This window comes from Cupressus sempervirens, chromosome 3 (genome assembly GCF_028749045.1).
Source record: "Cupressus sempervirens isolate cs-2001-9-10 chromosome 3, ASM2874904v1, whole genome shotgun sequence".
NCBI lineage: Eukaryota > Viridiplantae > Streptophyta > Pinopsida > Cupressales > Cupressaceae > Cupressus > Cupressus sempervirens.
This window is the reverse complement of record NC_143120.1, coordinates 193,187,144-193,200,465: the sequence shown is the minus strand read 5'-3', so window position 1 is coordinate 193,200,465 and position 13,322 is coordinate 193,187,144. Positions and strand designations below refer to the sequence as shown.

Genomic DNA, 13,322 nt, shown 5'->3' with positions numbered 1-13,322 from the left:
AGATATAAGCATTTGTATTCTGTCACTGATATTTGCCTTACATTACAAAGATATAACTATGTCACTATCTGATATGCATCACAGAGGCATATGTATACGTACATGTATTCATATTGATTTATGCATACATATATGTATGCATATACCTCTATTATACATATAGAATAATTGACAGTAGATATGCATAATGATTGACCAAGTCAATTGGTCGGGTTTCATATTACTTGTGACAAATATTATTGCTTTGTTGGGTTCCATATTACCTGCAACAAATACTATTGTCTCCGTCGGGTTCCATATTACCCGCGTCAAGTTTCATGGCCTGTGTTGGGTTTCTAACCCATGCCTTGATTATGAATATTGTTATTGTGCTCTTATGTTGTTATCGGGCAACAATACTTAAACAAACGTTGAAACAGTTTCATGTTAACTAAACATGCCTCCGAAGAGGCATGTCCCTACGTGGCCTTTGTAGAGACATGACTCTTCGGAGTCATGTCTATCTCCTCTTATATGTATATGTGCTCATTCGACTACAGTGAAAGCATCAATAACAGGCATTTGAGTACCTGCAATATAAGATCAACATTATTGAATATTATTGTTATTATTTACATCATTTGTATTTCAGTGAGCCAATACAATGATCGTTGATGAAGAAGGAAGACTATCAAAGACCTTGCTGCAATCACAGTGAAAGATAAGTACTTTCATTCTGCATATTTGAATCAGAATTTATTTACAAACATTTTGTAATTGTTTGTCTATCAGAGATCTTTTATTCTTAACATGGTATTAGAGTTGCACTGATAAGAAAACCATTACAAAATATTAAATTCTAAGTCTAAATTAAAAGGAAAGAAAAGTTTTTGTTAAGCATTAAGATGGTGAACCACATAAGAATTGAAGATAGACTAGATGAAGCATCTAACTTTTCATCTTGGAAAACCAGGCTATTAATAATTCTAAGAGAGATGGAATTAGAAAATCACATTGAAACAAATTTACCTATGCCTGAAAATGAATCTGAGAAAGCAACATGGAAAACGCATAATAATAAAGCAATGAAAATTATCATAGATTCAGTAAAAGATCATATACTTCTTTTTATAGCCAATCTTAAAACTGCATTTGATATGTTCTCCACTATTCAAAATACATTTGAAATTAATAATACAAGTAGATTGTTAACTCTGAAACAAGATCTACTGTACATAAAAATAAAAAATGGAGAATCCATTACCTCTTATTACCTTAGAATTATTGAATTAAAAGATCAACTTGCTACTATGCAAAGTCAAATGGATGATAAGGAATTAAGTATGATTGCCCTTAGAGGTCTTCCCCTATCATGGGAAACTTTCATAAGAGGTTTAAGCTCTCATCCTGAACTTCCAAAATTTGATCAACTAAAGAATGAATGCACTCAAGAGGAGTCCAGATTAGCCTCCAGATGTTTAATTTCAAATCAAGATGGTGACATCCAAGCATTGTATTCTAAATCAAATTAGAAAAGAAAGTTCATGCATAACAAGAAGGACAACAAAAAAAATCACAAATCTCACAAATATCGTAATTGGTCCAAAGTAGGATGCTTTAAATGTGATAAGCTTGGTCATTCCTACTATGTATGCCCTGGAAAACAAAAAATTCAAGCAGCTTTAGCAGAAGTTAAAGAAGAAAATAATGAGAAAATAGATAAAGAAAATTATGCATTCATAGTAGCTCTCTCAAGTGAGTTAAGCACTAATCATAACACCTGGATCATAGATAGTGGAGCTTCTTGAATGATCTGAGAATGATCTGACTACTCTAGGAGAACATGGATTTATTTTCTAAAACAAAAGAAGTCATCTAAGATCTTATCTAAGTTTAAAGAATTTAAAGCCGTGGTCGAAAATCGATCAGGACAAAAGATCAAAACCCTTAGGTCTGACAATGGGGGTGAGTTCACATCTGATATTTTTAAAAACTCTTGTATTTCTGTTGGGATTAAGAGGGAGTGTTCTGTACCTATAATCCTCAACAGAATGGAATAGCTGAAAGAAAAAATAGATCTATAGTTGAGTCAGCCAGGGCCATGTTACATGATCAAAATCTTCATTACTCCTTTTGGGCTGAAGCATCCAATACTGCTGTCTACATTCAAAATCGTTGCCCCCACTCTATATTGGAAAACACCACTTCAAAATAAGTATTTACCGATGTTAAACCAGATTTAAGTCACCTAAGAATATTTGGATGTCCAGTCTATATTCACATACCAAAAGAAAAGAGAACCAAATTAGAGCCTTCCGAGAAAAAGGGAATATTCATTGGTTATAGTGAAACTTCAAAAAGGTACACGATTTACATTCCTGGACAAAGAACAATTGAGATTAACAGAGATGTCATATTTGAAGAAGACACTGCCTTCAAAATTTCTATTACTAGTGATGAATCCATTTCAGAAGAAGATCAAGCTACAGAAATTGAGAGGAAGAATAATTCTAACATCTCTTCCATGTCAAATCATACAAAATCAGAAAACGTCAACCATACCAATAAGAAGAGACCCCTTTGGGCCAGGAAAATGTTAGCTGAAAATCAAGTTGAACCAGATGATGTAATTCAAGAAAGCAAAAGAACTAGGAATCAATCGTGTTATGTTGCTCTGCTATCTGAACTCATAAAATCTGAACCTACCAATGTTAAAGAAGCACTTTCACATCAATTTTGGAAGAAAGCTATGATTGAGGAATATAACTCTATATTGAAAAATGATGTATGGGACATTGTACCAAGACCCAAAAACAAATCTATTGTTTCTTCCAAATGGTTGTTCAAGATTAAACATGTTGCAGATGGGAGTATTGAAAAATACAAGGCAAGATTTGTAGCCCGAGGTTTCTCTCAAAAGGAAAGCATTGATTATGATGAGACTTTTGCCCCTGTTGCCAGGTATACTTCAGTCAGAACAATCCTAGCTATTGCTACATCTAAAAGATGGAAAGTACATCAAATGGATGTCAAAACAACGTTTCTCAATGGAAAGATTGAAGAAGTTTATGTTGAACAACCAGAAGGGTTTAGTATTTTTGATTGCAAGACTCATGTTTGTAAATTGAAGAAAGCACTTTACGGTCTTAAACAGGCTCCCAAAGCCTGGTATGAAAGAATAGATAATCATCTACCGAAATTGGGATATGCCAAAAATGAAGCTGATCCAAATCTATACTTCAAAACTGAAGGTGATGATATGGTTATCTTTGCATTATATGTTGATGATTTGCTAATTACAAGTGATGAACATCTTATAGAGAAATGCAAACAAGATCTCTCTGCTGAATTTGAAATGAAGGATCTAGAGTTACTTCACTATTTCTTAGGGTTAGAAATCTAGTAGCTGGACAACTGTATTATACTTAACCAGGGAAAATATATAGTTGACATATTAACCAAGTTTGGAATGATGGAATGTAAACCGACTGCTTCACCTATGGAGATAAACCTACACAAACTAAAAGATGATATGAATGAATCTAAAAATGTGGATCTTACTTATTACAGACAAATTATTGGATCCCTGATGTATCTAGTTAATACACGTCCTGACATATGTTATGCAACTCATACCTTGAGTCAGTTTATGTGTGGACCTAAGAAGATACATTTGCAGGTAGCTAATGAGGTATCTAAAAGGCACTATTGGAATGGGAATCAAATATGACAAAGTCAATCTTAAGCTAATTGGATACTCAGATTCTGATTGGGTTGGAAGTTCTATTGAGCGCAAGAGCACTTCAGGATATTGTTTCAGTCTTGGATCTGGTATGATTTCTTGGACTAGTTGAAAACAAACTTTTGTAGCCTTAAGTTCTACCGAAGCCGAGTACATTGCATCTTCCTTAGGTGCCAAAAATGCAGTATGGCTCCGAAAGTTGCTCTCAGATCTCTTCAAAAGACCTTTGAAGCCCACCATGATTTATTGTGATAATCAAAGTTGTATCAAGCTTTCCTCTAACCCTGTGTTTCACAATTGCTCTAAACACATTGAAATTCCATTTCATTACATCAGAGATATGGTTAATCGAAGAGTCATCAATGGGAATATATATATACAAAATTACAAATGATCAAACGGCTGATATCCTTAACAAACCTCTTGCTAAAGTGAAACTGAATAACTTCAGAGAAAGACTCGGTATGATTATTTGTAATGGAAATTTTTTGAAATAAAAGAGTTGTTCATTTGTTTCCACTGGTTACTTAATATTATTTTATATGTAATGAAAGGTGATGATCTTTCATGGACATATTCAATTATAGAAAATTATTTACAAGGTGACGATCTTGTAAATAGTTGATTATTTTTGGGCTTCTCTAGACATTGCTTAAGTGCAAGTAGAGATCATACTTGGCCTTCTCTAGACATTGCTTAAGTGCAAGTAGAGATTATGTGTGTTATCTCTAGACATTGCTTAAGTGCAAGTAGAGATCATTTACTGTTCATGCAGTATTGCTTATAAGATGACTCTGACTGATGTTTTCTTCTTCTCCCTAGCTAAAGAGGGAGTGTTGATGTTTAGCATCAGGAGAAGCAATACTTGAATCTTCTATGATGTTATTATTTGCAAATACATTTCAGAGATATAAGCATTTGTATTTTGTCACTGATATCTGCCTTACATTACAGAGATATAACTATGCCACTGTCTGATATGCATCACAGAGGCATATGTATACGTACATGTATTCATATTGATTTATGCATACATATACGTATTCATATACCTCTGTTATACATATAGAATAATTGATAGTAAATATGCATAATGATTGACCAAGTTAATTGGTCAGGTTTCATATTACTTGTGACAGATATTATTGCTTTGTCAGGTTCCATATTAACCATGACAAATACTATTGTCTCCGTTAGGTTCCATATTACCCGCGTCAAGTTTCATGGCCTATGTCGAGTTTCTAACCCGTGCCTTGATTATGAATATTGTTATTGTGCTCTTGTGTTGTTATCGCACAACAATACTTAAACAAACGTTGAAACAGTTTCATGTTAATTAAACATGCCTCCAAAGAGGCAAGTCCCTACATGGCCTTTGGGCCACGTAGAGACATGACTCTTCCGAGTCATGTCTATCTCCTCTTATTTATATATGTGTGTGTGTGTGTGTGTGTGTGCGCGCGCGCGCGCATGTGTGTGTGCTCATTCAACTGTAGTAAAAGCATCAATAACAGGCATTCGAGTACCTGCAATATAAGATCAACATTATTGAATATTATTGTTATTATTTACATCATTTGTATTACAGCGATCCAATACAGTGATTGTTGCTGAAGAAGGAAGACTATCAAAAACCTTGCTGCAATTACAGTGAAAGATAAGTACTTTCATTCTGCATATTTGAATCAGAATTTATCTACAAACATTTTGTAATTGTTTGTCTATCAGAGATCCTATATTCTTAACAGATTCATCCTCAGAAAGTAGCAATAGTGATGAGGAATCAAACAAGAAGGTGTGAGCATTACAGAAAGATATGCTTCAGATGATGAAAGAATTCAAGAATTTGAAAAAGAATCCAGACACAGTGAAGAGAGAATTTTTGTGCACAGATTGCAAAGAGGATGGCCATACGAAGGGCTCATGCCCGAAGAAACAATTTTGTGACATCTGCCAGGTAGCGGGACATTCGCTGAAAGAGTGTCAATTTAACATGAAAGCGAAAGGACACCAGCAGGTGTTACATCCCAGTTTTTGACCTGGTTTGAAATATAGCCGTTGAGATTCACATGAAGTCAATTGACAATTTAATTTGATGTAATCTGGCGAAATGGTAAGTTAGTCGGTCGATATGATTTCAAGAGCAGATGACATGTTAGTTGATCGTTAATCGCCAATTCATGAAATTAGGATGAAAGGTTAAGTGTCATGATTATTTATGATTATATAATTTATAATACGGAGAAAATTCTTGCAGGGAGCATGCCGAAAGGGTGGAAGCATTGTCAGAAAAGAATTAGGCAGAGCGTCACCATCACTGGGCAGACGGGTAAAGGACCTAACCAGAATACATCTGCAAAACTTGCATGAGTTATTTTAATAAATAGTTTAATTAAAATAATTGATTTATTTAATAAATTAATTAATTTAAATAATTAAATTATTTATAAATTATAATTTAAAGGACTTTAAATTACCTTTTGCCGTAGTACTTTTAATAATTGTTTATAAATGTTCATTTAAATATAATCAAATGATTTGGCACCATTAGTATTTAATAATAATTTAATAGTTGTACATTATAATAATGATCAAATTATAATAATTGTATTATTATAATCTTCGAATTTTAATTTTCCAATTCTTTCCAACTTCTTATTCTTTTCTTTTAGTCAATTTAATATTTGGTATCTGAATGATCATCTTGGGTTGGAAACCAATTTAATTTTTATTTTTTTTGGCATTTGGAACTATGTTATAATCTTTTCATTTTAATCATTTCCTCTTCTCTTTTTAATTGATTTATTACCTTGGGGATTTAAGTCGATTGAAATCGTATAGGTTCTTGTAACTGTAGGAAGCTGTATAGTCAAGCCTTCCATTTTAATTGAGCCACACATTCAAGATCGAACTGTTCATTTATTTTTCCTCCATGTCAATACCTGATCGGAAATTCTCAATTTTGCAAGGTTGTGGAACAGAGAGAAAGGCAAAAATACTGGCATCAAAGTAAGCAAGAGTCACGTAAGGCTTATGATTGTTTTGTTCTTGTACCTTTAATCACTAAATCTGCACTTTAATCCAGTATGCCGAAATGATATTCATGTTTAAGAAATGTTGAGTCCATAGCCAAGGCAAAGATATATGCATGTTCTCCCACCCTATTTCTGAGCCGGATGTGAGTCTGGAATATCCATTGGAGATTGACTGTTCTTTCATTTTCTTTTTATCACTTCAATCTCCTTTAGCGCTTCATTTGTCTGTTATCGAGAATCTATTATGATTAGACTCTTTGCTGATGACTTGGAACAAACTTGAAGTTGATAGAAGGTTATAAAACGACAATCATATCACTTGTAATGTATTGTGATTGCCGTCCCAATGCTCTGGCCTCTTAATATACATGCTGATACGCTAGTTCCATATATATGTCTGAAGGTATCGTGGAAATCTTTGATGACATGGGTTGTTTATTGATTAAACTCTTTCATTATTTTCCTCTATAATGGTTTGAACTCAAAAGATTCCACATATGATAGAATATGTTATCGCTCTATAAATATATGTACGCTGGTTCATAAATACATTTATGCTGCTTTGGAAATACATGACGTGGCTTTATCACAACAAATATTTGAAGGTTTTGATACTTTGTTTATTACCTAGTGTCTTATTTGCCTTAGTCTTCATCGTTGGTAGTATATCAAATATATGTATCCAGGATGGCATATTCATCGTATATTTCTCTGATTTTGTTTAAGCTTCTATTATGTGCGATATGTATGAACGTCTCTGTTGTTCGTCTTTATCTTTCTGATCCATGGTTCCTTTAGACAACACTTTGAAAAACTATATGTAAATGTCTGCCACAAGATTGCTGTTTATACATTCATCAGGCTCCATCTTCTCAGACTCTCTTGATATAATATGTGTTGACTATATACCATTGCCTTTTCATTGGAAAGTATTGACTCTAATGTTCAAACAATTTAAGAGGTGACCAATCATTTCTTTTATTACTGGCTTCCATAGTTAAACTATTCGGCTATAAACTCTCAATGCTGCTCTGTATTTTTATGAGGTCTGGAATGCTATTATCGGGACATGAATTCATGAACAGAGTACCAAAGAATTTGCCAGGCTTAGAGCTATAATAGGGTGAATAAGGTACATGTTAAATCAGTAAAGGTTAAATGTTCAGGCACCAAGGAATCACCGGCCTAATGGCCTGATTATGGTGAGGTGTAGATGAACCTGTGAACAAGAAATGCAAGAATGAAATCAATAATCTAAACATTTATATATATAAACAAACTAATATTTATTAGCTCATACAAATTCCTGTTATGGTGATCTCCTGTTGCCAAGTTGTATAGCGTGTTATACATCACAATGCCCAGTGGATGGAATGATGTTCCCTGTCAATTTCGGGTAGGGAGAGCCTTTCTCGTTAGAGATCGTGTGGGGACATATTGTGGTCCGAGGTTGGGTGGTTAAGCCCCTGACAATATTTCACCTCTCTCAAGATGTTGGTTATGCGTCAGACAAAGATAAGCCATGCATTCAATTGTTTATCAGAAACAAGTACTATCATTTTTATTTATGAGGTAAGATTAAATTGAAGTATTTCATTGTTATCATCATTTTACTTTCATATGTATGAATAACGAATATAAGTATACTTTCTAATCTTGAGTTACTATCACAGATAGGTAATCGAAAGGAAAAGAAATCTGAAGCCCTAATTGATTGTATGACAGTTGGAACCTTAAAAGATACTGTGGTATTGGAAGCCCTAATTGAATCCGTGGTATCGAAAGCCCTAATTGTATCCGTCGTCGAGGAAGCCCTAATTAAATTCGTGGTAAATGATGCCCTAATTTAAAAGTAATGGAAGTATTTAATTGTAATTATCATTTGATTATAAGATAGCGGTTTTTAGATGGAATAGTTAATTGGAATTCACATTCAAGTTTTTTTGCCAAAACTACCTAGATTTACCCAATGTCCTGCCTCAGCCCCTATGCATACCTTCCCAAGCCATCTTAGATCCAAACCTGAACCAAGATCAAGTTTTTGCTTAATACGTAGTAAAATCAAAAAACCTGGTAACTTAGATTGAGGTAACAACTATGTTTTGGAGCTTACCTAAATTAGATATGTACAAAAGATCTTGTATAATTTTTATTTTGACTCGCACTCTTGCTACGGCTAATAACTGTTATGCAATCATCTGGAGTTAATTCTTATCTTTAGGCTAAAACATGTATAAAATTATATTTATGTATTTTGTATAGTTTATGTACAGACATACATACAATGTATTCAACTAGAAAAAAGAAAGACCATACAAACCTACCCAAATCCCTATTTCTGAGCCAATACTTTATCATTACTGATAAAATGCAAACATTTATACTATCCTTTGTAATTAAGTTTTTAAATATCAATTTTATATATCACGCTAATTACTTTCTGCCAATTATCACTAAAAATTAGGAAAAACAAAATAGTTAGCCCATTGCCCAAGACTCATTCCCCAATACCAGACACTCTGTTGGAGACTAATTTAAACGAGTTTTCATTAAAATTGCCATTTCCTAAGATTTAAAAGGAAAAAACTATAAGAGCAATATTTATTTCATGACCAGCACTAGCATACTACAATAAATCAGGAGTATTTTCATTTACTAGCTGTATAGCCAAAAAAGTGATCTTTACTTAAAAATTTACAACCTTTGCATGCTCCAGATGCTTAAGTGCTTGTTCTTGGTGAGCTGAATTGAGAAAGAGTTGAATACAACAGAGGCCTGCAGCAACATGGTCTTTTCTTAAAACCTGCAGAAACAATGAAAAATGTCATTTAAGCACTAGCCATTTAGATCACAGTAAAACAACGTAGAGCATGAGTGAGAGAGGGTAATATTTTCTTCTCTGATAAATAATTACAGTTATTTTTGTGCACGAAGGTGATTTCTATTTAACTCAACCTCTGTCAAATGACACAGCAGACCTCAGAAACAAGAAATGACAAAAAATGGACCAAATATACAAGATGCTAAGAAGAATATTTCAGATAAACGCCAACCATAATATGATATGTGGGATTGACAACATACATCTGTACAACAAAAATAGGGCAACAGATTTGCATACATAATTTTATAAGCTAGAGGCAGAAAGACGGCATTTAATCAGTATTTTAAAACGTTTAAATTTATAAACACATAAAACCACACAAAACATAAAGAAAACAGCTATCAAATTACTTTTTGGACAAATTCACCAATTAATTTAATAAAGTTAACATATAATTATTTGGGGGCATTATGACCACAATGTTTGATCCACAGAGATCGTACATTTCATTTTAATATGATGGGATCTAGTTTTGTGAAGCATTCACTATCATGAAGCCTTCATTTCCAGATGGTAATCCCTTGATGATATATTTTCAAGTACATGAACCCAGCTAAGGCTTACTAATCTTCCCTTCTAGTTTTGGACTATATCATCCTTCTCATTTATTGAAAACTTTCAGTAATTTTTTTCAGGAATGTGAATTCCAATTTCTGTCATACAACTTGTTCTCACCTCCTTTTTGAGGAGGATATTTATAATGAATTTGTAACTAATATTGAATTTAAAGTGGCTAAGTATCTTTGGAAGGAACCATTCAACCATGAAGGTATTGCTTTCCAGTGCAACATGTGCTTTGGCATTGGTTATGTTGCTGTAGATTACTCCATCCTAAAACATTAAAAAAAATCGGCCTAGCTTCATGGTGGCAGGATGCTTGATGCCATCACTTAACTGTGTGGGAATTCCTGTTGGATTTTCTATACTTTCCTAATAATAAAAATTTGAAGACCTCTTTAGACTCTATACCATTCTCTATACTTAGGAAAAATGACATAAGCTCCCTTGGTGTCTATCACACATAAATCATAAATGGTTTCCAATGCAAAAACCCACATGGGTGTCTTCAATCCCATGTGTGGAGCAGCCAGATGTGGTGCTAGAGTGACCTACTTGATTCTCCCAAAGGACATGAAATGGAAAATTGTTTCCAATTAGAAATCTAGAAGATCAGAGTATAACTTTTTTGTAATGTCCCCTTTAAAGATTGACCTATTTTTTGACATAAAATCACAAATTCAAGTAAGAAACAAGGAACATCACATTGTTATGGATATAACTTTACCCAAAGAATTAAGAGCAAGATAGATCCTTGTTGAGACCTTAAATCATGTTAGACAATCATTGAACATACAATTCACAAATTCATTCATTACTACTAGAGCTAAAAAATATATTTTCTCAATCATCTTAATCATATAACATATATAATTTATTATTTGAGTTCAGCCATAACAGGGCTTGGGCCATGTCAAAGACTGGGGCTGTGATTACCATGACTTTCTGGCCACATAAGTGGTCTTCTTGATCTTGATGTGTTTCTTCTTTCTCATTGTATGTTAATTGTTTTCCCTATTGCTGTGTTGTGTCTCTGGAGGTGCATTTATTGGAGCATTCAAAACAATGTAGTTTCACCCTACTCGGCATTTCTGTCGGATGTTGTGCTAGGCTTGAATAATATGTTCATCTGTCATTCAACAACCGCCCAACCAAGTCTTTCAAGGAAGCAGTTACCAGCAAGGAAGTAAGTTGCCAGACTCTAGACATGTTTTTTTCTATGGTTTCTTGTGACATGAGATACAAAGAATGCAGAGATGTTAATTGTCCATCCTCTTCATTAAAACTATCTTCACTCACCAAAACAAGATTTGCTTGAAATACTTTGTAAAGAAAAAGTAAAATTGTAGAATGTATCAATTCTCCTTGATGCTATAGATATTAGCAAAGCTCTAGCAAAGAATTTTTTGGATGACTTGCTTAGGAATCTTTGGTTACATAAACTCGGTGTTCAGATCTCCTTATGTAGGCTTATTCATTATTTTTCTTCAAAGAATGTAAGATGGAAAACATTGTTACAAGTAAAGAATTTTGGAATATTGCTCAATAGGGCCCATAAATGATCCTCTGATATTTTTAATGATGTATTATTGACTTTACCTAGCCCTCAATGGCTCACCATCAAGAACGTTCCTCCCCTCTTGTCGTCATTTATCCCCCAAATCCTTGCTTCCATTGGCAACCCTCTTAGGATGGACGACATTTTGCTCTTGGTCACACCAAAAGTCAAGGTCCCAAAAAGAATTGAAATCTCTCCAAATGAGAATAGCTTTATATACAAAGTGGAAATGCTAGCCACAATTAATGCTTACTTTCTCTACAACATCTTAGGAAAGATTGTCCTATTCTCTCAAAGAGGAATCCTAAGTCCCTTGTCATGACTTTTGTGGGCCCTTATGTGAACTTGGTCCCCAAGGCTTTCTCTTTTGATGCAAGAGCATCCTAGAGTAGGTGGCAACCCTATATGCTGGAGTGGTTTTGACTTTGGAGTCGGAGGACTTGGTCATTATCGGGGTAGTTCTTGGTTGTAGTTTCACCCAAGGGACTCAATGACTAAAGGAGCGTGGTGATGATTGTGGTGCTTGGTTGATGTTCTACTCGGTGGAACTAGTGCTCAGTGATGCCTGTGGAAGCTCGATGGGCGTGCTTGTTGGGTATACTTGGCGTGCTCGGTGATTGCTGCTAATGCTCGATGGCTTTGCTCACCGAAAGGTGTTCATGGGAGATTTGATTGGCCGACTTGGTGCATTTAATATCTGTTGTGTGTGTTGTGACATGGATTGATCGTGGGATGTGTGAGAACCTATTTAGGATCATGTTTCTTTCTCCTATGTGCATGTAATGATTGTTGTAAGCTGGCTAAGGCATATTATGTTTATTTGGGTTCTAGATGATTCTATTTGTAACAAGCCGACTTGTGGCTGTGCAAGTATAAAGAGAGGTTTGGGTAATGTTTTAAGCAATAGATTCAATAGAGTCAAGGCATTGGGTAGCAAAGAATCAAGGAAGGAATCTGGAGTGACGAATTGTGAGCAAAGCTAGTAGCTGAGTTTGGGGTTAGGAAAGAAGGAGATTACTTGGTGGCTTGCGAGCACAAGTTTGGATCTGTGAGGTCTTGCAAAACTACTACTATAATTGCTTTGTATTTGGGAAGGCCTTACAGCCTGACACATCGCATGTAATCAATTATTTGATGAATAAAGAGTTGGATTATCTATCAGATCTATCTTGTGTTGTGTTTCTCTTGTGTGGTTGTTGTTAGGATCTTGGTCACTAAACTAGGGGTTCACTCAGCCTTGCACTGCGTCAGGTGGTATCAGAGCGAAGGTTTGATCTGGTTGGTGATTATTGGAGCGTGGTTGTGGGGATTTCCTAAAATTCTTATTGCAGATCCATGTCCTAGATTTGTGAGACTTTCTTGTTGTTGTGTGAGGTAGCAAGTTGTGATCTGACTTGCAAACAACTCAGGTTGTCACAAGGTGCTCAGGTTGGATTTGTAGCAAAGGGTTTTCAAAGATCTTGAAGGATGACTCAAAGAAGATTGGACCCTAGGGCGATTGCAGATCTCTGTAACACTGTAGAGACTAAAAAAATAGAGAACGTTAGATCAGATTTCAGATCTGAG

At 34.6% G+C, this 13,322-nt stretch overlaps 1 protein-coding gene across 2 annotated transcripts in view; it reads right to left on the bottom strand.

Annotated features, from left to right (window-relative positions):
* Positions 1-13,322, bottom strand: part of LOC149565469 (zinc finger FYVE domain protein) — a 190,501-nt gene that overhangs the window by 48,523 nt on the left and 128,656 nt on the right. For both annotated transcript variants that reach the window (XM_089819008.1, XM_089819006.1), the window contains exon 29: positions 9,458-9,559. In XM_089819008.1, coding sequence (XP_089675134.1) covers positions 9,458-9,559 — 102 coding nt within the window. The remainder of the gene's footprint in view (positions 1-9,457; positions 9,560-13,322) is intronic.